This window comes from Dryobates pubescens, chromosome 18 (genome assembly GCF_014839835.1).
Source record: "Dryobates pubescens isolate bDryPub1 chromosome 18, bDryPub1.pri, whole genome shotgun sequence".
NCBI lineage: Eukaryota > Metazoa > Chordata > Aves > Piciformes > Picidae > Dryobates > Dryobates pubescens.
In genome coordinates this window covers 22,613,721-22,641,091 of record NC_071629.1, presented here as the reverse complement: position 1 = coordinate 22,641,091, position 27,371 = coordinate 22,613,721, and the positions used below count along the sequence as shown (strand labels likewise).

The following is a 27,371-nucleotide window of genomic DNA, read 5'->3' as shown; positions in this document are numbered from 1 at the left end:
CTGCCGGGCGAGGCTCGGCTCAGGCGCCGCTCCGGGGAGGAAGATCCTCCGCCTCCGGACACCCTCCCTGTGAGCGGGGCGGCGGCCCGGGCCCGGTGCCGGCCTTTGCCGGCCTGGCAGCTTCATCAGCCGCGGCTTCCTTCCCGCGGGGGCTGTTGGTGCGCTGCTCTCGGCTTCTCGGCAGCTGTCCCGCGGAGGAAGCAGCCCGGCCCCGCCGCAGGGCAGGGCGCGCTCGGGAGGCGCGCGGTGATCAGCGCCCGGCCGCAGGGTTTCCGGAGGCTGCGGGGGGTGGCCTGTGGCTCCCGCTGCTGCGCTCGGCGCGCTTTGTGGAGCTGGATGCGCGCCTCGGGGGGAAGGAGGATGCTGGAGGCGTAGGGCAAGGGGAGTGTTTTGAAGCAGGCTTGTCTCTGTCCCCATTCCTCTCTCAGCGATGGGCGGGAAGCTGGAATGTCCCCGTGGACAGGTCCTGCTCTTCCGCAAGCTCTGCGGGTCGGGCTGGGCTGTTCTAAAGTCAGGCTGATGTTAATCCATATTAACCGTGACGAATTGAAGGCGACCTCTGCTCCCAGCGGATATAATAAAAGGTCGACGTGTGATGAGTTAGCCTTTTCTAAAGGTCTCTCTTCGGTGCCGAGAGTGGCTCTTCCTTTGCAAGGATACCTACGTCAGGTCTGATTTTGATCGTTTGCTGTTTGTTCCGCTCTCTAAAACCTGCCAAATCGTTGGTTCTGGAAGAGTAGAGCAAAGTTATGAGCTAAAATGTGAGCGCTGAGGGGCTTCAGGAGTCGCAGGAGTTGTCTCATTCAGCAGCTGCTGTGGAGCTCTTGCCTAAGACCGACAGTTCTCTTCCTGAGTCCTATAAAACGTCGATGTTTGTAACATCCTGTCCTGCAGAATTCTGAGCTTAACCTCAAACCCTAAGAAGCAATGCTACCTTTAGTTGTTCTGAAGCTTCCTCCTTCAGATTTAATTTGCTCTCTCTGCTCGTTTTTTTTTTAAGAGCGCCAGAGTACTCAGTTTCTTTACTCTTTATGAACACTTGTGATCCCCGTTGTATTTACTCTTAAGTTGTAAAAAAAAGCCTTGAATGTTCTCAAAGTGTCCCCTGTGCTGCCAGCATGTGCAAAATGCACAACAAATACAGAGCAGGAGGCCTCTGCTTGGCCAGTCCTCCAACGTTCAGCTGCACACACGTTTTTCTATAGGCAACTCAAGCTTAGGAGACATTTTTGGCATTTTAGCTTGCTATTTCCATAAAGAAGGTGCTTTAAAATGTTTTTAAAAGGAGTTGTACAGGTTCTCCTCTCCTGTCCTCTGCTCTGGTAAGGCCACACCTGGAATGTTGTGTCCAGTTCTGAGCCCCTCAGTTCAAGAAGGACCTCAGGGAACAGCTTGAAAGCATCCAATACATAGCCACAGAGATGCTGCAGGCAGTGGAACATCTCCCTGTGAGGACAGCTGAGGGAGCTGGGGCTTGGAGCAGAGGAGCCTGGGGGCGTTCCCTCATTGTTGGTGATAAAGATGTTCAGGGTTGGAGCCAGGCTCTGCTCAGGGATGTCCAAGGACAGCACAAGGGGTACTGGGGGCAAGCTGGAGCAGAGAAGGTGCCACAGGATGGGAGGGAAAACTTTGTCCCTGTGAGGGTGCTGGAGGCCTGGAGCAGGCTGCCCAGAGAGGTTGTGGAATCTCCTGCTCTGGTGACTTTCCAACCCCACCTGGATGTGGTCCTGGGTGATCCTCCTCTGGCAGGGGCTTGGACTGGATGATCCCTGGAGGTGCCTTTCAACCCCTAACGTTCTGTGCTTCTGTGATCTTGGGGAACAATAAAACACATGGCCTGCAATTTGTAGGAGGAAGCTGAATGACCACTTTGATTTGCTTATATGATGAGGCTGTGATTTTTATGTTGTTTTCTTTTCCAGTCCAAAGTGTTTCCACACAGTTTGGTATAAAATGCCTTTAGAGGGAGTGGGTTTTTTTTGGTGTTTCTGTTCTTTGTTTTGGTTTGTTTCTTTTTAACTTTCCTGTGTGTACCTGTGGAAGGCTGAGAGACTTTGCTGCTTGTAACTGCCGTGCTTGATGCAAGTAAGACTTACAAATGTTGCCATGAGGTAGCACCGAAACCATGCTGCAGCACACGCTGGGGGCAGGCTTTAACTCCTGGTTAAATTGGGACAAAACTGCTTAAAGACACTTTTGAAAACTGCAATTGATTGACCAAATGCTTTTTTTTTAACACTCCAGTGAAACCTGGGGGTGGAGGAAGAGAAATCCACCAGAATGAGAAGCATGTTTTTTTTCTTGAGACAGAAGCTTAGCCTTTCCTGGTGTACACATTGCCCTTCAAATGCAATAGTGTCGTTGCTTTGCTACACCTTTCCTTCCTGTTCAGAATGCCAGTGAATGCCAGGAGATAGAACGTGCTAGGAAGATAGGCTGAGTTGTGGGGTTTGGGTGTTTTGTTGTTTTTCATCTCAAATAGGACCCAGGGATGCTTACACTGGGTTTCCCAGGATCACAGGATGTCAGGGGGTGGAAGGGACCCAAAGAGATCGTCGAGTCCAACCCCCCTGCCAGAGCAGGACCATACAATCCGGCTCAGGTCACACAGGAACACATCCAGACAGGCCTTGAAAGTCTCCAGAGAAGCAGACTCCACAGCCTCTCTGGGCAGCCTGCTCCAGTGGTCTCTGGCCCTTAGAGCAAAGAAGTTCCCCCTTGTGTTGAGGAGGAACCTCCTGTGCTGCAGCTTTCATCCATTGCTCCTTGTCCCATCACAGGGAGCAAGTGAGCAGAGCCTGTCCCCTCCCTCCTGACCTCCAGCCCTCAGATATTGATAAACATTTATTAAATCCCCTCTCAGTCTTCTCTTTTCCAGACTAAACAGCCCCAGGTCTCTCAGCCTCTCCTCATAAGGCACCCCCTAACCATCCTTGTGTTTATCATTCATCCTACACTGTGCTCAATGCTTCTTCACAGCGCTTCATGTCTGATGTACGGGGGAGTTGTTGATTGTTTGTTTGTTGTTTGTTTTGTTTGGTAAGCCAACAGTAATGAGTAAGGCCTTGCCAGAGTCTCTAAAAGGTAGGAAGGACACATGCTGTTCACTTTATGAACTGACTCCTGGGACCTCTACAGGTTGCTTGTATCACCCAGGAGGGATATGGTGGATCTGGGCACAGAACTTGCAGTCCCTGCCTCTAGTCCTACACCTTTACTGCACACACCCTCAAGGCATGCCAGGGTTGCTTGTGTTGAAATAAATTGTGAAGGGTCCTCATCTTGATGAATGCATACTTCTGCTTGTGGTTTCAGGAAGAAATTAAAGCTTGATGCTGTGGAGCTTTTGATTATGGCAGGATAAATGTTGCATTTCACATACTGGGGATTCAGATATCCACTGAAGTCCTGGGGGGGTTTAATTCCTCTCTGGTGATGCAGCTGCACCTTGCTGTACTTGGTTGTTTCACAGCTATGCTGCTGTTTCATGAGCTTGATTCTAATGCTCTTTGGAAATCTTTGTTTTCCAACAAACATAATATTGGATTAATAGACTTGAAAGTCATTGATATTTGATTACTGATATCATTGCTCTTCCATGGCATTTGGAGCAGGAGTCCTGGTAGTAAGATGCACTGAGGTGTGTGTGGTTGAGGTGCCCAAGTATGTCATGCAGACCACTTCATCTTCACTCTGGTTCCCTAGGAAGTGCTGGGGACATGGTACAGCTTATGTGTCTTTCACCTCTGCAAAAAAGAGTAAATAAATGAAATCTTTCAATTGATAGACTAATTTCAGCTTAATTGAACAGGGGTGGAAGTGGTAAAAGGGTATATGAAAGGTTTGGGGTGGTTTCATTTTATTTCATGGAAGGAATCTTTTGTGCCATGAAGAAGGAGGTCACTCAGATGGAGGGAACCACCAGGGAGAATTGCACTTGTGTGAGACATCAGCAGTATGTGCATGGGAGCTGAACTCCCAGGCAGAGCTCTGCAGAAAGCAAGCTTCCCCCATCCTGCTGTTCACGTGGAGCTCTGCGTGGTGCACTGCACAGTTCCTGCTGTGCTGCTGAAATCTGGCTTGGCTTGGTGGTTGGGTTTTGTTTTACATTTATTTTCTCTTCCTCCCCTCTGCTGCCACTCAAGCTGTTGCTGTGTTTTGCTTCTTTTGCAGGTAAATGGCAGGACAGAAAGCAGTGTGAAAACTTTGAAAGCCACTGAGAAGTCCAAGTAGGTCATTCACAGCTGAAGGGTGTTAGGGCTGAGGTCTCTATTTAACTTTTTCAGTCTTTCTTGGCCTGTATTCTAGAAGTCTGGCATTTGTCCACTCATTTGGCACTTGCCTAAAACAATGTCAAGTAAACAGAGCTGCTCTGGAATAGTAACACGGCCGAGATGAAACTGCTGAGAGCCCTTTTCTGTGCCCTTAGCTCTGGTGGCTAAGTGGCCGTCACCCCCTTCGCACGGGTGAGGGTAGCAGGGTGTACTCACAGCTGCTCCCCTGGTGCCTGGCTTCCTGTGTCAGGTGGCCAGAGTGAGCTGCCTCTGATCTGGTTTTTTCTACCCAAAGATGAGCAATGGAGTAATTTAGATTTCTTAACTTCTGCTTGCTTCTGATAAGGGTGGATCAAACGTCTGAGCCTGCGGAGCAGGGCGGGATTGATCAAAGGGAGTGGCTGAGCATAACGACACACCTCAGGGCAGCTGGCCCCGGCTGAACTCCCACTGCACTTTCTTGGGCCAAACTGGGGCCAAACTGGAAAGAGAAAGAGCTGTGAAAATGAGCTTAATGAAGAGCAATATCAAAGCTGAAATCCACCTAATAAAGCTGTGTCTGGTGTTAATGTGGCAATGGCAGAGACAAACCCTGCTAAGATGTAGTTTCTCTGCCAGAAATTTTTGAAGTGCAGGAGGTATAAAAAGCATAAGTGTAGAAAGCCCCAGAATAATAGTTCAGGTTCATGTTTCTCCTGTGTTCTGTCACTGTTTTCTGCCTTCTCTCAGCAGACAAGAAACTTTCCTTTGGCAATATTAAAGGCAAGATCTGGAAGTTTTTTTCTTTCCCACAAAACGTTTTGCTGCAATGTGAAATTATTCTAGGATTTCACTTAGCAGGGAAGAGAGATGGAATCCAAATCGTGAACTTCCTCAGCAAATATCCAGCTAGGCTATAGGAGAGCAACCTGCCCATGTCCATGAGAGAGAAAATAATGTGATTAGGTCAGAGTGGGAGTAGCTCTCCAGATGATGTCTTGACACGTTGGTGGAAGTCTTGCACATTCCAAAGGACTTTGCAGCATCTCCTGAGAAGGAAACTGACCCAGTTGGGAATGCTAACGTTCTCATCCAAAGGCACTGCTGCCCAAGATAGAAGTAGCTCTCATCTATGTGTTTTTGCACAGCATCTCTTTGTGGGGCAGTTAGGTTTGAGTTTCTTTTTAAATTCTTTGCAGGTATCTTCATTCTGCTGTGACTTCTAGAACTCTTCATGTTCTTCTCCTCCTTTAATGAAGGTCTCTTCTCTGGCAGGACTAAGCCACCCATCTTACTCTCTCTACTTTGGACTTTCCATTCACTCCTTTCCTTTGCAGAGTAACCTTTAAAGTTGGCTTTGAAGCTGGTGCCCAGCTTTCTGTTGCTGCATTCTGAGCCTGTGAAGTGTTGATGTGTGTGCATTTTCCTCTCAGTCAGTTCTTGTTATCTCTTGTGTGTGGATTTTTTTTCTCTCTAAGATTTTCCCCAGAAATTCTTTTGAAGCTTACCAAAATCCCCCTCCCCCCAACCCCTAATTTTCCTGCTCTTGGTAATGTTTGTTGGTAATTTTGTTTTCAGAGTATGTTGGGGTGGGGATTTTTTGCCTCTTTATTTGGATTTCTTTTCCCCCCAGCATATGTTTGTGTTCAAATAACATGCAGTGTGAAGTTCAAGGGTGCTGGAGAAACACAAAAGAATTTTCCATGCAAATACAACCCCCAGCTCCTTGCTATCTTATAGGAGTTTTATTGCTATGCAAATTGTTTACAAGACTTGATAAATTCTGCACAAAGTGATCTGTGGGTTTAGCAGGAAAGGCCTGACGGGGGTAATCATGTTTGCTTGGATGTGGCTTCAGTTAAAAAGCCTTTGTCTTCCATATGTAAATCTTTAACCCAGCTACATCTGCTGGTAACACATGGGTCTGTGGAGTGTGGGAGCTTCTTGCTACTCTTTTCTAATTAATTAATCCAAATGTTGTGTTTCAGCACTCAGTCTTGTGTATGCTGCTGCATTTGTTTGGTTTCTGCCTGTGTTGCATATGCCACACGCGGTTCCTTACACCTCATACAGCCTCCTCTGAGGGAGCCCTGCAGAGAAGTATACATGAAAGCCTGCAAACTCTTTCATTATGTTTGTGTGGTTCATAGCCTCTTGCTTTGGCATGTTTGTATGGAGTTGTTGCCTGCTTGAAAAGTTGCTCTTCTGCAACCCAAACCTCAGTCGGGTAATTGCAGATGTTAGTGCTGTGAGAGAGTGCTGCGGGTGGCGGCGCCTGGTGTTTGCAGGTCGGGATGGAATTCAGGGGTACCTGTGGAGAGCTCCAGACAGGAGTGCAAGTTCTGATCTGTGTTTTGAAGAGAGCTGTTGCTGAGTCTTTGCAGTTTGTTTAATTCAGAAGTTAGGAACTGGGTGTGCAACAGGATTTGTGCATCTCATCCTTCATGAGAACTTCGACCGACTGGACAGATGGGCAGAGTCTAATGGCATGGCATTTAACAAGTCCAAGTGCCAGGTGCTGCACTTTGGCCACGGCAACCCCATGCAGAGCTACAGGCTGGGGTCAGAGTGGCTGGAGAGCTGCCAAACAGAGAGGGACTTGGGGGTGATGATTGACACCCGCCTAAACATGAGCCAGCAGTGTGCCCAGGTGGCCAAGAGGGCCAATGGCATCCTGGCCTGTATTAGGAATAGTGTGGCCAGCAGGAGCAGGGAGGTCATTGTGCCCCTGTGCTCTGCATTGGTTAGGCCACACCTTGAGTCCTGTGTCCGGTTCTGGGCCCCTCAGTTTAAGAAGGACATCGAGACACTTGAAGGTGTCCAGAGAAGGGCAACAAGGCTGGGGAGAGGCCTTGAGCACAGCCCTGTGAGGAGAGGCTGAGGGAGCTGGGGTTGCTTAGCCTGCAGAAGAGGAGGCTCAGGGGTGACCTCATTGCCCTCTACAACTACCTGAAAGGTGGTTGTAGCCAGGAAGGGGTTGGTCTCTTCTCCCAGGCAACCAGCACCAGAACAAGGGGACACAGTCTCAAGCTGTGCCAGGGGAGGTTTAGACTCGAGGTGAGGAAAAGGTTCTTCACCGAGCGAGTCGTTCGTCATTGGGATGTGCTGCCCAGGGAGGTGGTGGAGTCACCGCCCCTGGAGGTGTTCAAGGGGAGATTGGACGTGGCACTTGGTGCCATGGTTTAGTCGTGAGATCTGTTGGGACAGGTTGGACTTGATGATCCTTGGGGTCTCTTCCAACCTTGATTATACTGTGATACTGTGATAACTGTGTTGTTACAGTTGAGGTTTTGGTGCCTGTGCTCAGCTGAATCCTGTCATCTCTCTGATATCACTCGGTGTTGACTAATCAATGATCTGTGTCGTAGTTCATTTGGAAAAAAACCTTTTGCTCTGGAATTGTTGGTTACCACTGAAGTTTCTGGCACAGCTCTTCTGATACTGCAGTAGTTGGAAGCAAATGCAAGAATAAGCTTTAAAGCTTGCTCTCTGTACTGCAGTCAGTGACAGACAGGCAGCAACAGCAGTGTCTGGTGTTTGTCCCTGTGATGCTACCTTGGGCCAAGAGAGTTGGTTGTGGTACAATTTGGAAAGCTGGATGAAACAGCTCCTCACTCTTTCTCAGTGTGTGGTCACTGCTGAGGAAGCAGCATGCTGCCTGGGAAGGTGGGAAAGGGAAATAGGATGTGGAAACCTCAGGAGGCAGCTTTGCCGCTGGAGAGCATGGCAGTGTCTCAGAGCAGGTGGTGATCTGCCCCAGAGGGAGAGCAGCAGGAGGGATTAGGATGGTGAGTTAGGGTCGTTGCATCTTCAGCTAGAAAGTGTGGTGTTGAAATTCATCTGCTCTCCTGTCACTGTTCACTTGCAGCACTTAGAGTCCTTTGTGTTCAGAAATACTATGTTGTGTTTTATGTGCAACCCCTACTAATCATAAAATGCTGGAAAGGTTTAATTTGTGGTTGTTTTAAGTAATTCTGTATGAAAAGAGGTTTCAACTTTGGGTTTCCAAAATTGAAGAAACATTTCTAAGTCTCCATCTTGATATTTTGACAGAAGTTTTTTTTCTTTTACTTCTCTAGCCCTGTTTAATTAAAATCTGGGTGCAGCTGTTCTGGGATATCTGCAGTCCTGCTGCAGCTCTTGCTGCTCAGTGCTGTTCTTCACTTTACCAAATACCTTTACAATGTGCAGCTGCAGCCACATCTCTCTTCACATTTGGCTGCAGCCTTGAGATAGGACAACTGATTCGTTTTTCCTTTTTTTGGTTGTGTGATGACAATCACATGTATGTTTTCCTTCCAAAGCTCAAAAAGTCTTTTCCAGATTTCCTTTCAGGTGATTCACCTGGGTTTAGAAATGTTATTTCTGCAATTAAAAAGAAAATAGAATAGAGTTAACCAGGTTGGAAAAGACCTTTGAGATCATCAAGTCCAACCTATCACCCAACACCATCTGATCAACTAAACCATGGCACCAAGTGCCTCATCCAGGCTCTTCCTAAACACCTCCAGGGATGGTGACTCCACCACCTCCCTGGGCAGCACATTCCAATGGCCAATCTCTCTTGCTGGGAAGAATTTCTTCCTCACATCCAGCCTAAACCTCCCCTGGTGCAGCTTGAGACTGTGTCCTCTTGTTCTGTTGGTGGTTGCCTGGGAGAAGATAAAGTACTTCTGCATCTTCTTCCTGCTTGCTTTCCTCCAAATTCTTCCCCTTGAATGTCCTGCTGGGCTTTTCTAGAGCATTCTTTTTGCACTGCTTCCCACCAGTGATTGGTTTTCAGTGGTATGTGTTCATGCATTGATGCTTCCTCAAGCACTGTTTCTTGTAGTGGCTGCAGGTGGTATAGCTTGAGATGCGCCAAAGTCAGTTTTCACTTCGTGCAGAAGAATTAGGTGCTCCCAGTGGGAAAACAGCAGTATGTGGGAAGGGGTAAAGATTATCTGAAATGGAACAAAGCTGAGACTTAAACGGTAATGAGCTGTTGAACAGGGCCTTTTGACAGGGGCTTGTAGTCACAGGATGAGAGGGAATGGGTTGAAACTCGAGGGCGGCAGAGTTAGATTAGATTAGGGAGAAATTCCTTCCAGTGAGGGTGGTGAGACACTGGCGCAGGTTACCCAGGGAGGCTGTGGCTGCCTCCTCCCTGGAGGTGTTCAAGGCCAGGCTGGATGAGGCCTTGAGCAACCTGGGCTGGTGGGAGGTGTCCCTGCCCATGTCAGGGGTTTGGAACTGGATGATCTTTAAGGTCCCTTCCCACCCAGAGCATTCTGTGCATCTGAATCTTGCAGGGGAAGTTGGAGGGCCTTATGACTTTACCAAAGTACTTCACTGTTGCTCATTCTCATGTGCTCTTGTTGCTGTTTTGATGATGTTGGTGCTGTGACTTTCTGGAACATGCAATCTAGTTCCTCCCACTATTTGTTTCTTCTGTTTGAAGCAGTGTATTTGCTGCTGGTTGCAAGTTGAGGATTCCTGATAGCACCTCCAAGGCATTTGGGCGAGAAGGTGGATGGATGCGAGTTTCTTCTTGTTCAGGCTGGCAGTGGAAGCTCCAGCGTAAAACACAGGTACAGCAAATAACTGCTTGTAGTTGCTCCATGCTGTTTTCAAAGTGCCCACTGTGCATGTGATGGAAGTTTAGAATTCTTTGAGTTTTTCTATCCATTTGATTGTCAGACCCACTCTTCACACATCAGGAAAAGTATAGGGAAGCTTCTAGGTGTCAAATGTAACAGTTCCCCACTCTGCCCTGGAAGGGTGCTTGATTATTGGTCTTTTGCAAGGTCTGTTTTAGTTATGCTTACAGTATAACCTTGCTTTATTGTAGCTCAAGCCTATTAAGGTCTGCTTGTTCTGTCACTGATTAGTGAGAATAATCTGTTCTTGGCTTCTTTGGAAAAATTCTTTCTGTATTCTAATCTGGGCACTGTGGCTCGTTGTATTGCAAAGGGCAGCTTTTCTTGGGTGTGCTGCTCTCTGTGTGTCCTGTAAACAATGCAGTTTCTTGACTCATCCTGAGTGGAGTGAATTACAGTAAACAGCAGCAGTGCAGCTCAGCAATGGGGATTTTGGTTTATTATATCATTTTTGGACTTTTTATTGTGGTAAACTTCTTAGGCAGTAGGCTTTGTAGAGAAGAAATGTGAATCTTGGAGGATGTGTGTGAACCTATAACTGGCAGCATCTTGTTGCTGGCTCTGAGGTTCTACTTGTGGGTACCTCTAAGGACTTACCCCTTTGCCTCTGGGAAGTTGTATGGTAGTGAGGCAAGACTCTGGGAATTTGGCTGATTTCTACTGACACGGTTGGAAAGTAGCCAGTTGTTGCTGAGCTCTCAACTCCTCCTATCTACATTTCACTATTGTCTTTCTAGCCTCTGAGCTCTTCACAATGGCTTCCTGAGACTCTTGAGCTTGTCTGGCTGCGATAAGAATTGCTAGCAGGGGTGACACTTGCTGAAGCCTGTGTTTCAGGTGGCTGTAGCTGTGCTCATCCTAACGCTGTTGTTTTGCTTTCCGCAGGACTGTTTCTGGGTAAACATGCAGACTATCAAGTGCGTAGTTGTTGGAGACGGTGCTGTGGGGAAAACTTGCCTTCTCATCAGCTATACCACCAATGCCTTCCCAGAAGAGTACATCCCTACTGTATTTGACAACTACAGCGCCCAAATGACTGTTGATGGCCGGACAGTTAGCCTGAATCTGTGGGATACTGCGGGCCAGGAGGAGTACGACCGCTTGCGCACGCTCTCCTACCCTCAGACCAACGTCTTCGTCATTTGCTTCTCCATTGGTAGTCCCTCTTCCTATGCAAACGTGAGGCACAAATGGCATCCTGAAGTTTCTCACCACTGTCCAAATGTTCCCATTCTTTTAGTGGGCACCAAGAGAGACTTGAGAAATGACCTGGAAACAGTTAAAAAGTTGAAAGAGCAAAGCTTGGCTCCCACTACCCCCCAGCAGGGGACTTCTCTGGCTAAACAAATTGGAGCGGTCAAATATTTGGAGTGCTCAGCGTTGAATCAGGAGGGTGTTCGAGAGGTGTTTGCCGAAGCTGTGCGTGCAGTTCTGTATCCTGTGACAAAGAAGAACACAAGAAAATGTGTCTTATTCTAGTTGCCTTGGGTGATGGATGTTCAAAGTTGAACATTGACTAGTGTCTTGGAGGGCTCTTGAATGAGTTAAATTGAAAATTTGCATCTTGCACTAACAGCTCTAAGCAGAAATGGTTTATGCAATGAGTATTCTTGCAGTCTTACTGCTTCAGGGAAACAGAACTTTCTGGGGTTTGGGGTTTTTTTCCTCCTTTTTTTCTTTTCCCCAAATGAGAGGTCAAATATCTACTTTATTTCTTAAGTTCCAGTCTCCAGCTTCTCCAGGGATTGTCCTTATTTAGTGGAGCAAAATAAAAGGGACTTCTTTGAAGCCAGACTTCTTTACTAGATAGCCATCAGTTACTAGATTAGCTGAAAAGCACAAATCCTGCTAACTCTGCTTTAAGCTTAGCTGCTGCTTTTCCCATGCCTTATTTACCGTTTGTTTTACAAACGCGAGTCTGGTGGTTGTCCATTTGGTTTAATTTGCCAATTTAAAGCTTGAAAACAACTTGTTTACATGCAAAAATGCCTGAAATATTACTGAGATTCACCTTGGAGTGAAGTGTGATCATTTATATGACGAGTTAGTGTAAGACATGTTTGATGCAATGAGCGAGACCCAGGGAACACCTGCAATAATTGTATTAATAGAAGCAGGACCGAATTCCTCCTAATATAAGGAACTTGGCATAATGATAAATCACTCCAGTGAGTGATTTTCATACTTTTGAGTTGGAAAGGTGGAAGAGTAGTTTAGATTCAAGTCTTCCATAATCTTCTAAACTGAGTTTTTGTTTCACTCTCCAGGCAGACTTTGCACCCTGTGACTAAAGTGAACGGTTACCTCCTCGCACTGACTGAGGTAGTTGGGACAACACTTTGCATACTGAGATTTTTTTTTCAGCTTGTTCCCCTCTGATAAATCCCAGAGACTTGGTAGCAGCCTGTTTTCTCGTGAGGAGTTAACTGTTTCACTGCTCAATGTTCGTGGGGCCACCGAGATTTTGATGGCAAATTCCTGTTGTTGTTTTTCTGGGAGGATGCTGACAGACAATTTGGAGGCTGTGTTTAGAGGAACCATTGTTTCTTCCTGGCAACTCAATGATGGTTTCAGTTACATTTGCAACAGTTAGACAGTCACTGGATAGGTTTACCTGGGCAGTTTTCTCCTCTCTACTAGGTGATCAGTTATTATAAACTCCTTTAACTGAAGTTCTATTTATGTACCTTTTAACTTTTGTTAGCAGCTCTGTGGCAGCTGGCTTTTGTTTTCAGGATGTGCACTGTTCATTATGTGTGATTCTGGGACCAGCTGAGGAGTGGGTGCATGACACTTCCCTTAGACTTAACCTTACAGCTTGGTTTTATAAAAGCAGCATGCTTCAAAGATACTTTGTGTGAAACCAATGGTGCTGGACTGAGCTTTGTTGTCTGAAGTTGACAGTGCTGTCTTTGTCCGGATGCAGCCTCAATTGGTAATTCAGAACTTGCTTTCTTGTGATTCCCACACATGCAAAACTGCCACTGGTGTATACCCTGGGCAGAAAAAAGGCCTCATTCTAGCAAGATAAGAGAAAATGTATAACCAAGGCTATTAGGGATTTTGTGTTAATTTGACCTCGCAAAAATTCCAGATGCATACAGAGGTTGGTATTTGTGCCCCGACTCTCCTCTCCGAAGAGGACGGTGCCTTCCTTCGCTGATGCGGACACGAACTGCAGCTCTTGTGCACCTGAGGTGGTGCGCTCGTACCGGCAGCGGCTTCGGCACGCTGCAGCCTGTGGATGCTGCCCTGCGCTTGATCCAGACACCGGTGTATGTGGCTTAGTGAAGCAGCGCAGAGCCCCAGACGTTGCCTGGCTGCAGGTGACACCAGCATGCCTGCTGTGCACAGTGTTTGCAGGAGCCTTCGAGACTGCCTCTGTTTCTTCACCAAGTGCCGATGCCTGCAGTGTCTTTGCGTCTTTTGCACTCAGAAGAAATGCTGTTCCAGAAGTGGCTCCTGCCACGCTGCTCTGCAGGCTTGTTTCATTGAGGTAACCTCTACTCGCCACCTTCTGCCTCCAGTGTGGCCTTGACTCGCAGGAAGCAATTAATTCTGTGCCTTGTAACTCCAGATTGTTTTAGGTAAATCTCTGTAACTGAGCAGATAGAATTTATCATGTTTAAAATGTATTTATTTAAGCCAGTGTGCACAGGGTTTGCTTAGTGCTGGTCAGGCCTGGATCACCTTGTCTGGTTTACCCTGGTGCAAGCCCATAACCTTTGCTTCATTCAGAGATGTATTTTTAAGAAGTTTGTGATATGTTTAATCTGCTTTTAAATAGACTTTTAAATTTCAACAACAGGCACCTCTTTTTTTTTAATTTTGTATATATTTTTTTAATTGTTTTTTTTTTTTTTTTGCTACATGTTTGCAATTCTGTACTGGAGCTACTACTGTTTTGAAAGGTTCTTACTTTGTTTTTTTTACATGCTGATACCTTTTAGTACTGCATCTTTTGTGATTATTCCTAACTGGATAACAATGATTTCTTTTGGAGATGAAATCCTGTGATCAAGTGTAATTGCACACGCCCTCCCCCCCTCCCCTCCTGTTCTCTAGGCTTACAGATCAGTGATAACTGGAAGAGAGCATGGTGAGATAAAATTCAACTACTTAATCAATTTATTTGACTTGATTACCTTATCAATTACAGTATGCTAGAACACTGTATCCTCATCTAGAGTACTAGATGGATTGCACAAGAGTACTGAGGAGAGTAACAGTAATGAAAATGAGCAGAAAGTGAACTTTGAATACCATCAAAACCTTCTTACTGACTTTGGAGTACCTCATTTATAGTCATGTAGATTACTTTTATTTCTGTCACTTCTGTGCCAGGAGCAAAAGTCCTGCCAGCTGGTTTCCTCCAGCCTCTGTTTTTCATGAGAATGAGCTTCAGGAGCACAGAGCCAACAAGCTTTTCCATTCAGTGATTGTTTTTAGTTTGATCTCCCTTTCCCTCTCTCATTTGTGGTGCATTCTATCGTAAGTAGTCCAGGTCTACAGTCCATTCTGTGCCTCCCACTTGTTTCTTCCCCCATGGACAGGTAACAAGCGTGGACTTCATGCAGTCCCATAGCTGGATTTTGTCAGTTTTCAGGAGATCAGACAATTGGGTTAAGCTGTGTGGTTCTCCTGAACAGTTCAAGATTCCTCAGCTTTTTTACCGAGTAGAAGTGTCTCAATTCACAGAACAGACTCTCTCTGAGGAGGGTCTCTATGAAAAGACTGATTTGGGGGTTTTGAATGACTTCTTAAATACTTGGTGGTTTTTTGGTGTGTGTACGGAAGCCATTCACAGAGAGCTGAGCAGCTCAAGGATTCTGTGTTCTGAGGATGTTAGGAGGCATTCTTAGCTGTGTAAATGCTTTCTCCAGTTTAGAGCTGTAGCTATCTCTGAAATTTAAACTCGAAGAGCCTCATCATGCTTTGTCTCTGAGTGCTAAACCTTGCTCTGTAGAAACCTCGGTGCTGCTTGGGCTGACCATGAGGAGTGGATGGACTTCACGGGGGTGGGTCTTTGCTGTCTTGGTGGGCTGTGAGATGCCCCTGTCAGCAGTGGGAGCCCAAGACTCTGAAGTGTGGTACTGATACATACACTGGCAACTTGATTTTATACAATTAAAGAATTTGTATTACAACTAACAACTTCAAAGGATTTTTTTTTTTAAATTATGTGGAATTGAGTTGTAATAAACCTTTGCTCACCTCTCTGGTTCTCTCCTTACCTCGCCCTCTCTAACACCTGCTCCAGACACGGCCCTGTGTGGCCGCCTGGACTCTGCTGCCTTCCCGGTGGCTGTCGGTGCCGTGCAGCGCGTTGGTGCCAGCACCCAGCAGCGATCCCAAGCTCAGTCTGTTGCTGGCTTCCCAGTGAAGTTCCAGCTGCTCTTCGGCGCCCTGCGCACGCTTATAGCCTTGAGGGGCTTATTTTGGGCACGAGTCTTCTAGCTGGGAAGTGTGGTTTTGAACGTGGTTTAGCATAGGACCCTCTTTTCTAGCCCAAAGCTGACTGCATTGTTTCGTGGCACTTTCCCCACCCTTGCCTAGGCTGTCCGAGCTTCCGCGGACAGCCCTGCAGAAGCCGTTTTCCCTGGTCCCCGTTGGTCCTCTAAAGGAAGGCTTCAACCCCGACGGCGCGGCGCTGCGTGAGGGCGGGGGCGGTTGGCGGGCGGGGACGATTGGCGGGCGGGGACGATTGGCGGGCGGGGACGATTGGCGGGCGGGGACGATTGGTGGGCGGGGGCGGTTGGTGGGCGGGGGCGGTTGGCGGGCGGGGGCGGTTGGCGGGCGGGGGGCGGTGCCTGGGGGGCGGTGCCTGGCGCTTCCCCGGGGCGGGCCTGCGTGGGGCGCTGTTGCCTGCCGCTCCCTTACCCCGCGCCTTCGGTTCCGGGGCGGCGGCGCCATGTCGGACTCGGAGAGCGAGGAGGAGGCCGATGGCGGCAGCGCCGAGCCCTTCTCGCTGGCAGGGTTCCTCTTCGGTAACATCAATGAGGCGGGGCAGCTGGAGGGGGACAGCGTCCTCGACAAGGTAGGGCGGTGTCGTCGCGAGGAGAGGCCTTTTCGGCGCAGCGGCGCGGGCTGAGGAACGGGAGAATGGAGCCGAGGGTCCGGCGGCGGGGCTCGGTGCGGGCCGGGGAGGAGGTGTCGATGGGCCAGGCTCCACGGCGGGACCGAGCAGGCGGTTGCGGGGCCCGGCCCGGCTGGAACGTGGCTCTGGTCTTCCCAGGAATCCAAGAAGCACTTGGCCGGTTTGGGTGTGCTGGGGCTGGGCAACCTGATCACCGAGATCACAGCCAGCGAGGAGGACAGCCCGGAGGCAGACGGAGCCCACCTGGACGAGGAAGGTCAGGAAGGGGCTGCCTGCGCTGAAATGCCAGAGGGGGCTGCGGGATCTGCGCTCTTACCGGGGAGGAAGAAATGTACCCAGGTCAAGGAATATCGTGAGGCTGTCTGATCAGAGGCTCTCTGGCAAAGGCCTTGCGTTGTCCTTGCCAGAGTGAATCTCCTGTTATCTCCGGGTCACTTTTGCATTCGTTCTCTTTAGTTTTTAATGTATTTAAAAAACCTGTTTATTCTCTCTTTTCTGCTGTGTTAAAGGAAGACTATTTAGTGTGCAGTATTATTATGTCTCTATTTCTGAGCTTGTTGAACAGTTTCACTAAGTAAGTTTCACTGCTGCTAAAGTTGGCTACTTACCAATCTTTAGGGGTAAATTCAGAGTTCTTGGAGCTTTGGGTTGGAAGGAGGGGGAAGAATACTCTGATGGGAGATGTTAATCAGATGGGGTTTGTTCATTTAAGGAAAGGAAGCATAGGAGAGGATTCATATGTACCTAGTGAAGTTTGAAGTCAGTAATGTGTGTTGTGATAAAAGTCTCATGTGACTGTATTTCTTCTTTCCCTAGGCTGGGTTAAGAGCACTGAAGATGCTGTTGATTATTCAGATATTAATGAAGTGGCAGAAGATGAGAGCCGTAGATACAAGCAGGCAATGGGCAGTCTGCAGCCCATTCGAAGACCAGGTAGTGTTACAGCTCTAACTGGAAGAGATATTTTGGGGCAGTTGACCTTGACAGTCTTACCTGGGTGACACTGTGCATTTTCATTCCTTGCCTCAAGAACTCAGTGTTAGCCTTTGTGAAACTGTTCACTGGATGAGGCCACTGCATGATATCTTCCTTTTTCTTAAGGAACTCTACAACAGAGAGGGAGAAAGCAGGTCTTCCTTCTGCTCTGTGATCCTCTGCAGAGAATACTCAATACCTCATATTTCTTTAACCTGTGTTCTTAGGAAGAGGATTATGTCAAAGGCCAGGTGCTTCTCAGAGATACTCAGTGATACAGTCCTAATTCCTTAGAGGGTTGCTTCAGTCTTAATCTCTCTCTCCTGCTTTACCCTTGTTTTTCTGAAATGGCTTTCTGCAGAAGACACTTCAGTTCTTTTGTTGGTTCTAGGGATCTCTCTCTGGCCTAGAACCAGAGAGCTGTTCTGTTGCAGCGTCTCTTAGTGTAAATGCCAGAAGTGTGCATATTACTTAAAGCTGCCTTACACTTCATCTTTCTGTTGGTGGTTTGTGGTAAGTGGGATGTAAAGGCTTTTAAACCACTGTTTTCTGACTTTTTTTAGCAGCTTTAATGGCTCTGCAAATGAACAAGGAGAGGTGATAGTGTATTTAGCTATGTTCCAGGTGCTTCAGCCATCTTTCTCTCAGTTTGCCTTTTTCCCCTCCTTCCTACTCTTTCTTAAATTTCAGTCTTGCAAATGAGTTTGCAGGAAGCTGAACTTGTAAGAGTTCTGCACATAGCTACAAAATGACAACGATCTCCTTACTAAAGCTGGGACAGGTATGAGATAGCATGAATGGGAAGGGTGCCTGGTTCCCTTTTACCACCTGCTTCATGTGCAGTCTTGTCTCCCGCCTGGTTAGATGAAGATGAGGATGATTATGACGCCGACTGCGAAGATATTGATTCCAAGCTGATGCCACCACCACCACCACCTCCAGTACCTGGAAAGAAAGAAGATGAAAAAGATGCAGCTGCTACTGGTGAGTGAGGACTTCCTTCTGCCTCTCTGGCCATATGAGTGTCTGCAGGAGGCAAGCACTGCTGTGCAGCAGTTCCTTGTGTCGAGCACCATGCATCGTCAAAATGTGGTCAGCAGACTGCATCTGAAGGTGGGTCTTTGCCCTGTGCAATGTTATAGGCTTGTCTGAAACACAGGGTGAAATGTTCTATTTCCAGTGATTGTTAAAGTACTGACAATGAAACTGCTTTTTTATCTCATCCTCTCAGTTGTGGCTGGGAAATTCATCTGGAACCCTTAGGATAAAATGAAAGGTTAAACCCAAATGGTACTCGCTGCACCTGCAGAAGCTTAATTGTTGCATACCTTGGTATAAGCAGTAGATGTGGCATTGTGGGGTTGTGCTCGGAGACAGGGAGGAAACCTGTTTGTTTATAAGGTGCTTGTTCTGTTGTAGTATCTGAAGATGGAGACGGTATCATTTTGCCCTCCATCATTGCTCCTTCCTCTGCTGCCTCCGACAAGGTGGATTTCAGCAGCAGCTCTGATTCTGAGTCAGAGATGGGACCTCAAGAAGCCAGGCAGGCAGAATCCAAGGAAGGCAAACTCACACTTCCTCTTGCAGGAATCATGCAGCGAGATGCTACCAAACAGCTGCCATGTGTTACAGAGCTCTTCCCGGAGTTTCGACCAGGCAAGGTATTGTAAAAGCTGTGTGGAAATGACAGAAACTCTATCCCGTAAGCCCTCTAAGTATGACTCTTGTAGTGTTAAAGGTATGTAATAAATTAAATCACATAGATCTTGCTCACCTCAATGCTCTTAATTTCTGTGTGCTGCTGTTTCCAGACTGCTTGACATGTAATGTTTTTCTGCCATTTGCAAGAGCCTCCTTACAAAGCAGCAGCCCATAAACCAAGGTGTGAAGTAAAGGTGCTGTAAGACTCTGGCACAGGCTTCTTGATTCTTTTCCTGAGGTAGCAGAGAATACTTTGCCAGGTGATTAAAATCCATGGTGCTAATCCATCTGTATTTTGGCTTTCCTGGCAAATCCTTGCTCTAGCTTTCATGGTGCCCTGAACTTGATGTGCTTTTCCTGAAACAGTTTGTGATCTGTATCCTACACTTAAGACTCCCTCAAATGTGCTCTGAGGGTGGGTCAGAAATGGTTGGCTCAGTAAGGAATTGGGTGAAAAGGTCATTGTTTATGCACAAAGTGTGCTCATGAAACCCTCCTGAGTAGCAAATGTAGTCAGGATATTTTAGTAATTATTTTGGAAGCTCTAAAGCTTCAAGAGCAGAGGAGGTGTGGGAAGGGAAGGAGAATAAAGATGAGCTTATAGTTACCAAACAGGTGGTTATAAGCCTGCATAGCTTGGGTTTAGTGTGTGTCCATCACAGGCTTTGTGTAAGGAGCTGAGTAATTTGCATAATTAAATGCCATGTTATAATGATTTAGCTAACACCTGTCTGTCAGGAGTCTAGATGAGGCTCTAGCATAGAAGTTTGCCTTCTGGATGCTCTTCTAGCTTTTCCAAATCTGATGTTTCCTGTGTTCCTGTATTGTATATCAGCTGGTGTGTTCATTTCTTTGGTGCTGAAGATGTAATGTCAGAATCTGGTTCAGTGTTGAACGTGCCCAGTGGGTGCAGAAGCTGTTAATGTGAGAGCACTTTTCAGAATGAATTCATGAGCGGTGGAGCTGACAGAGCCTGAAGTTGTGTTGATTTGGCTAGGAGGAGCAGCTGATGTCTGAGAACATGCAGCACTTGAGCTAGTCTGGCTCTGTGTTGCACTGTTACTCTGTGCAGCCTCTTACAGTAGCATGTGGAGAAGCAGGCTTTGTGGTTTGTTAAACCATTAGCAGCTTGAGTATGAGACCTTGGCCCTTGGTGGCCAAAGAGTTCAGAAGTAATATGAGGGAGCTGTGAAGAAGGATGAGGTGGATGTGGGCAGAGCAGTGGAACAAACACGTCCGTCTTTGGGCATCAGTGTCACGGATGAACGGTACTAGGGTGTCTTTCATAAAACATCTCTGGGTCTAACTCCTGTCTCCTAAACCTGTCAGTGAATTTGGGAATGATGTTTTCCATCTTTATAAAGTGTTCTGAAGAAAAAATTATCAGGGCTTAAAACCCAGCAGTCATAATTGTAGGAGAAATAGAAGAGAGAGGTTTCCCTGAGCGCAGGCTGTGGAGGCGCAGCCTGTGTGCAGGGGAGCTGCGTGTGGCAGCAGTACCAACGAGCGTGCTGCTTCTGCCCCAGGGCAGGCTTGGCTTTCATCTGGTTGCTGAAGACAGTTCTGCTTTATATATATTTTATAGCTTTGTCTCTTCTGCTGATAATTTTATCAACCCTTCCTCAATCTCTGTGGGTTTTTGAAGGTTGTGGATTGTTCCGAATGGAAATGACTTCCAAGTGGTGTTTTACCCCGTGCTCAATATGTACAAGCAATCTCTCTTCCCTCTTTGGAATTTCTTTGTGTCCAAAATGAAGAATAAATCCTTTTGAGAACAGAGGATTCATAAAACAGATGGCTCAGAAGCTTTTATTTAAAGTATAACCAAGAGATGGTTGATTCCATCAAGGATTGGGACTGTAGTACAAGCCCAGCTTCTGGGTTTCAGAGTTCTGTCTTTCAGTACTGCTTTTCATGACTGCTTTTCAAACCCTCAGCAAGTTCGCAGATGATACCAAGCTGAGTTGCAGCTCACATAACAGAGGGATGGGTTGCAATCCAAAGGGACCTGGACAGGCTGGAGAATTGAGCTGAGGAGAATCTCATCACAGGATGGTAGGGCTTGGAAGGGACCTCGGGAGGTTTTCAAGTGCACCCCCCCTGCAAGAGCAGGACAATAGGCTACAACCTTTTTGGGGAGCCTGTTCCAGTACTCTGTGACCCTTACAATAAAGTAGTTCTTCCTCATGTGGAGGTGGAACTTCCTGTGCTTTAGTTTATGTTCATGGCCCCTTGTCCTTTCACAGGGCACAAGTGAGTAGATGCTGTCCCTGCCTTCCTGACACCCGTACCTCAGATATTTATAGACGTGGATTAGATCCCCTCTCAATCTTCTCTTCTCCAAACTAAACAGCCCCAGGACTCTCAGCCTTTCCTCATAAAGCATGAGGGTGAATAAGGCAAAGTGCAAGGTCCTGCAGCTGGGTCAGGACACCCCTTGACATCAGTCCAGGCTTGGGATGATGAAATTGAGAGCAGCCCTGCAGAGAAGGACTTGGGGGTGCTGGTGGGGGAGAAGCTGGACAGGAGCCAGCAGTAGGCACTGGCAGCACAGAAGGCCAATGGCAGCCTGGGCTGCATCCAAAGCAGCATGGCCAGAGATGGAGAGAGGGGATCTTGCCCCTCTGCTCTGGCGAGACCTCACCTGCAGTGCTGTGTTCAGCACTGGGGCCCCCAGTAGAAGAGGGACATGGACCTGCAGGAGTGGGTCCAGAGGAGGGCCACAAGGATGATCAGAGGGCTGGAGAACCTCTGCTATGGGGAGAGGCTGGGAGAGTTTGGGCTGTTCAGCCTGGAGAAGAGAAGGCTCCAGGGAGACCTCAGAGCTGCATTTCAATATGTGCAGGGGAGCTTCAGGCAGGCTGGGAGGGACTGTTCAGAAGGGGCTGTGGGAATAGGATGAAGGGCGATGGTTTGGAAGTGGAGCAGGGCAGAGTTAGGTTGGACAGCAGGAGGAAGTTCTGCACAGGGAGACTGGGGAGACACTGGCACAGGCTGCCCAGGGAGGTGGTTGAGGCTCCATCCCTGGAGACATTCAAGGTCATCCTGGCTGTGTGCCTGTGCAGCCTGATCTGTGATCTGCTGCCTGCAGGGGAGTTGGACAAGATGACCTTTGGAGGGTCCCTTCCAACCTGATGCCTTCTGTGATTCTGTGAAAGGCAAAGAAGACTCCCACAGTGCTTTTCTGTTTTGACCCTCTTGTTCTCTCCTGGTGTAGGTGCTGCGCTTCCTGCGTCTCTTTGGCCCTGGGAAGAACGTCCCATCCGTGTGGCGCAGCGCCCGGAGGAAGCGCAAGAAGAAACATCGGGAGCTGGCGCAAGAAGTGCAGATACAGGAGGGTGAAGTTGTAGCTGAGAGTGGAATGGAAGGAAAATCTCCTTGGGAATATGAGTTTGCTGCTCCACCTCCTCCTGAGCAGTGTCTGTCAGATGATGAGGTGGGATATCTGAAAGGGTCGCAGCTAGCACTGGGGTAGGAGTGGATTGGACAGCAGCTTTTACAGTAAAGAGCTTTTCCTCCAAGATGAAATGGGAGGCTGGCTTGTGTTCCAGCTGTCCTCCAGGTACTAGGCAATGACTTGAGGGGATTGCTTCTTACTGAGAAGGCTGCATCCGTGGTACAGGACCCCTAGGAGAGCTTATCCTCTTTGTATCAAGAAGAATTCTCTGTGTTGTTGGAAGTCTAATTGCAGAACGTTCTTAAGGCGCCCAGTAAGTACAGAGAAGCACTCCTCAGAAATACTTTCTCCTCCAAATATAAGCTGGGAAGCTTGCAAAGAAGACTCTTACTGCCATTTAGCTACACCCTGGGTGTAAACATTCCCTCCTTTGCTGTGCTTCAGATCACCATGATGGCACCTGTGGAATCCAAGTTTTCCCAGTCAGCTGGTGACCCTGACAAAGTGACAGACACAAAGCCCAAGGTGGCAGAGTGGCGCTATGGGCCCGCACAGCTCTGGTATGACATGCTGGGCATCCCCGAGGATGGCAGTGGGTTTGATTATGGATTCAAGATAAAAGAGAAGGAGCAGGAGGTTCAAGGACACAGAGATGAGGGGGTAAGAAGGGAACTGTGGGAGGTGTGGCGCTAGATTGTTGCACAGTGAGAGCTCAGTGGTGGGCTGGTGTGTGATTGTGCATCGTGCAAAATGAGACTGTGGATTTTCCTTCTCCAGTTTGAAAGTATGAAGTCAGGGCAGGTCTTTAGACAAGTGTTCTCTCCTCCCAGGATGCAAGGTTGACAGATGAGAAGGATGATCTCCTGGCTGATGAGCATTTCCTTATGGTGACACAGCTGCAATGGGAGGATGATGTTATCTGGAATGGAGAGGATGTCAAGCACAAAGGGACTAAGACGCAGCGGGCAAGTTTGGCAGGCTGGTTGCCATCCAGCATGACCAGAAATGCCACTGCATACAATGCCCAGCAAGGTAATCAGTGGTCTGATACTAATTGTGCTTGCTATAGTTGAGCTAGCTCATGGCATGCTCTTGTCTCCAGAGCATAGTTCTGCTGGGGAATGTTTTTTGGCAAAAATCACAGCTCTGCACAGTTTTTTTGGCTTTCTTCTTATCATCATACCAGATCCTGGATCCATCTGCATTAGTATCAGGCAGTGCTACACTTAAGATGTCCTCCCTTTATAGGCCAGTGGAATTTTTCCTTACATGTTTTTTGTAACTGGCAGAACCATTTGAAGGCCTTCTGAAGTTTCTCCTTAGCTAATAATGGTGGTGTGGTTTTTCTACAGAGGAAGGGACAATTCTGTGAAGCCTCAGACTTCTCTTCAACACAGATGCATTTTAAATTTCAGTTGCCTGTGTAGAAGGAATGCTTATCATCTGCTGACTGCATCTTAGCCTTCTTCTACAAGGCAAGACAGATGGGGGTGTTGGAACTCTACTGGGTTCTAGTGTCAGCCCTTTACTGGTGCGGCTGTGAGTACAAGACAAAGAGTTCATCAATTCATAGAATGGTTTGAGTTGGAAGGGATCTTAAAGATCATCCACTTACAACCCCCTGTCATGGCCAGACACCTCCCACCAGCCCAGGTTGCTCAAAGCCTCATCCAGCCTGGTCTGGAACACCTCCAGGGAGGGGACATCCACAGTCTTCCTGGACAAGCTGTTCCAGTGTCTCACCACCCTCACTGGAAATAATTTCTCCCTAATATCCAGTATAAATCTGCCCTCCTCAAGCTTCAATCCATTCCCTCTCATCCTATCACTACAAGTCCTTGTGGAAAGTCCCTTCCAGGCTTTCTTGTAGCCCCCTCAGGAGGTACTGGAAGGCTACTCTAAGGTCTTTCTGGAGCCTTCTCTTCCCCAGGCTGAACAGACCCAACTCCCTCAGCCTATCCTTGTAGGAAAGGTGCTTCAGCATTCTGATCATCTTCCTGGCCTCCTCTGGATCCTTTCCAACAGCTCCATGTCCTTGTGTTGGGGGCATCAGAGCTGGGCACAGTGCTCTAGGTGGCATCTCCCAAGAACAGACTAGAAGGGGATGATCACCTCCCTTGACTTGCTGGTCACACTTCTTTTGATGCAGCCCAGGACAAGGTTGGCTTCTGGGCTGTCAGCACAGGGTAGGTGAATTGGAGATAGCTATCTGTAACAATTTCATTTCAGTACCATTGTACCTGAGGTGTCCAGGCTTGCTTTGTGTGAGTCCCATCATAAACTACAGTAAGATGTTAAGTTGGTTGGCCTGCTCACACGTGATAGCTCTTACACCTTCCAGAAGCATTAACCCAGGTGATGTGAGCATAGGTGAGTTGATGTGCTCTGGGACAAGCTGCCACCACAGAAGGCTTCCTTGAGGTCTCTTTGGCCATCCTTTATGGCAGTTTACTGTAACAGGAAGCTGCCAGAGGACAGACCAACTGTCAGTGGGAACTGCTTAAAGCCTTTCTTACAGGGACCGCACAAAACTGTGCCTTAAGCACCGACATGCAGTGAAGCACAGCCCTGAGGAGGCAGCAGACCCCAGCAGTGAGTTGTGGGTTAGCAGGTTTTGGTGAGCTTTATCTACACTACTGACTCAGGCACTCTGTGATGGAAGCATTAGGCCTGGCCTGGTTCAGGCTGAATTCACTCTCTGTGCAACCCCCAACTTCTGTTCTAAGGCAGTGCAGTGCTCCCTGATCCTCCCCCTCAGGCTGACCTCACTTCTGCTTTCCTTTCCTCCAGGTTTAAACCGCAGTGGCTCTTTGCTCAACCCACCAATTCCACTAGCACAGAAGCCAAACGTGGCAGGAGTCCTGGGTATGGCAAAGGGCAAAGAGAAGCAGGCCCCTGAGCAGCAAGGTAATGGAAGTGTCGGTCTCTGGCCTGTGAACAGGGGTGTGACACCTTTCTGTGCAGACTTGTGGTCTGTGTCATAGCAGGGTCCTTGGTTGACAGCAAAGTGTCTCTCAGCGTTGGTAACATTGAAACTTGGGGCTCTGCTTCCTCTTTGCCTCCCAGATGATTTTTGTTTTGCATTTTAGAGTTCCAGCCTCAGAATGTCCTGAAAGATGGGGAAAGGTGGGGGAATAAGCTGTGGGGATGAGCTCTAAAATGATTTTCTGCTGCAGCAGTGTGTAAGACTCTTAAGGACTCTAACTTATGGCTGTTGCAGTTTCCCTGGATGAAGACAAGCCCTGGTACTCCATTTTCCCAATTGATAATGAGGAGCTAGTGTATGGCCGCTGGGAAGACAACATCATCTGGGATGATCAGGCAATGGAAACCTACTTGGATCCCCCTGTCTTAACACTTGATCCAAATGATGAGAACATAATTCTAGGTATGTTTATGGCATCCAGAAATTTGACTTAAGTGGGAATAGACAAGTAGACATGGAAGCAAGGATTTACAGTCACACTGTGATGGAAATAAATGGACTGGAGAGAATTTTGTCTTATTTGGACCATGCAAATCATGGCTTAGATTTGTGTGGGGCCTGTATGTCGTTTAAGGATGGCTGCATCTTGCTGCACTTCTCTATGGCCTGGTCTGCATTTCCTTCCTCAGCAAATGGATCACTTCTAAGAATTTCTGTACATCTTTATGTTTTGCTGTTAGCCAGCAACCTTGAAAGCCCCTCTTAATTGGAGCAGGGTTCCAGCAGAGGCAGCCTCACAGTGCTGCCTTTGAGTGAAATGTGCCACAGAACCACAGCTGTTTGTGTGAAGAGTGATAAAGGTGAACTTGTTACTACTCTATTTAGAGTGACACGTGCATGAGGTTGATGTGGTGTTCACTAGACACATGTCACTAGGCCCTGCTTCTTGGATGAAACTCTTACTTGGAGAATCCCTGCTTCTCCAATTACTGACTTTAAAAACTCAAGCTATTTGCCTGGAACTGTTGTAGGACTCCCTTTTTGGTTCAGATCCATCTTTGGATCCAGACCTCTTTCTTGTTGTATATATGTGGGGAAGAAGAGAATGATTAATAGGTGTAGTTGGGTAACAGTATCAGCATTCTATCACTTGGGCTCAACTCTTTAGAGCAGCTTTGGCAGAGCAGATGCTGTTTCTTGCACTTTCATTACTCAGATTATTAATAACCTCTGTGTTGAGCAGTGGGTACCCCAAGCAATCCCCACAATCATTGTTCTCCCACTGCAGAAGAAGGTGAGGTAGAGATTTTGTCTGTTGTTGAACTTGTTTCATATCAACCTGAATGGAGGGAAAAGGAGGAGGAGTGTGGAGGTAGGACCCCAGAAACTGAACAAAAAGGGGTGCAATATCTAGGCCAAGCTACAGCTCAGGAGGAGGTTGCAGTGCAGAAAATCAAACCCTATGAGAAGCACCCCTACAGCATTGTTGCTTTTGTGCTCAGAAATTCCTGATGAAAAGGAGGAAATGACTTTGAACTCTCCATCCAAGGAGAACAAGAAAGAATCTTCTATTAAGAAGAGTCGAATCCTGTTGGGAAAAACAGGTGTCATCAAGGAAGAGCCACAGCAGGTCAGTATAAACTTTAGCACCATGCGGGTTGGGAATGGTGTGGAAGGAGTGATTGATTTATTTGTTTGTTTGTTGACACCTCTCTCATGTTTAAAATTCAATTAGAACATGTCTCAGCCGGAGGTGAAGGATCCCTGGAACCTCTCCAATGATGAGTTTTACTACCCCAAACAGCAGGGACTTCGAGGAACCTTTGGAGGCAACATCATTCAGGTAGTCACAGTAGTGCTGGCTGCAGAGTGAGGGATAGTGTGTCTTGGCAGGGGTTTTCCAGCTGAGAGTGTGATTTAGAATGTGTACAAAAGCAGTATTTGGATGACAGCAGGCCAGATAAGTGCTCCTAAGAGAGCCCCTGTACTCTGCATTGGTTAGGCCACACCTTGAGTCCTGTGTCCAGTTCTGGGCCCCTCAGTTTAAGAAGGACATTGAGAGACTTGAAGGTGTCCAGAGAAGGGCAACAAGGCTGGGGAGAGGCCTTGAGCACAGCCCTGTGAGGAGAGGCTGAGGGAGCTGGGATTGTTTAGCCTGGAGAAGAGAAGGCTCAGGGGTGACCTCATTGCCCTCTACAACTACCTGAAAGGTGGTTGTAGCCAGGAAGGGGTTGGTCTCTTCTCCCAGGCAACCAGCACCAGAACAAGGGGACACAGTCTCAAGCTGTGCCAGGGAAGGTTTAGACTCGAGGTGAGGAGAAAGTTCTTCACCGAGCGAGTCGTTCGTCATTGGAATGTGCTGCCCAGGGAGGTGGTGGAGTCG

The 27,371-nt window shown here is 47.7% G+C and overlaps 2 protein-coding genes across 7 annotated transcripts in view; both read left to right on the top strand.

Moving 5' to 3' along the window:
• The first annotated feature begins 10,756 nt into the window (after positions 1–10,756).
• LOC104296340 (rho-related GTP-binding protein RhoG) lies at positions 10,757–12,026 on the top strand. Its single transcript, XM_009896128.2, has one exon. The coding sequence runs from the start codon at positions 10,796–10,798 to the stop codon at positions 11,369–11,371; it is 576 nt and encodes a 191-aa protein (XP_009894430.1). The 5' UTR covers positions 10,757–10,795; the 3' UTR covers positions 11,372–12,026.
• Positions 12,027–15,773: 3,747 nt separating this feature from the next.
• The window catches only part of TAF1 (TATA-box binding protein associated factor 1), a 36,897-nt gene continuing 25,299 nt past the window's right edge, over positions 15,774–27,371 (top strand). For 4 of the 6 annotated variants that reach the window (XM_054169733.1, XM_054169731.1, XM_054169730.1 and 1 more), the window contains exons 1-12: positions 15,774–15,929; positions 16,128–16,245; positions 16,806–16,922; positions 17,829–17,948; positions 18,384–18,625; positions 21,883–22,101; positions 22,507–22,722; positions 22,893–23,094; positions 24,853–24,969; positions 25,283–25,450; positions 26,491–26,618; positions 26,724–26,831. In XM_054169733.1, the coding sequence (XP_054025708.1) occupies positions 15,804–15,929; positions 16,128–16,245; positions 16,806–16,922; positions 17,829–17,948; positions 18,384–18,625; positions 21,883–22,101; positions 22,507–22,722; positions 22,893–23,094; positions 24,853–24,969; positions 25,283–25,450; positions 26,491–26,618; positions 26,724–26,831 (1,881 nt within the window). In that variant the 5' untranslated portion in view covers positions 15,774–15,803. The remainder of the gene's footprint in view (positions 15,930–16,127; positions 16,246–16,805; positions 16,923–17,828; positions 17,949–18,383; positions 18,626–21,882; positions 22,102–22,506; positions 22,723–22,892; positions 23,095–24,852; positions 24,970–25,282; positions 25,451–26,490; positions 26,619–26,723; positions 26,832–27,371) is intronic. The other 2 variants (XM_054169734.1, XM_054169732.1) reach the window with 1 other exon arrangement.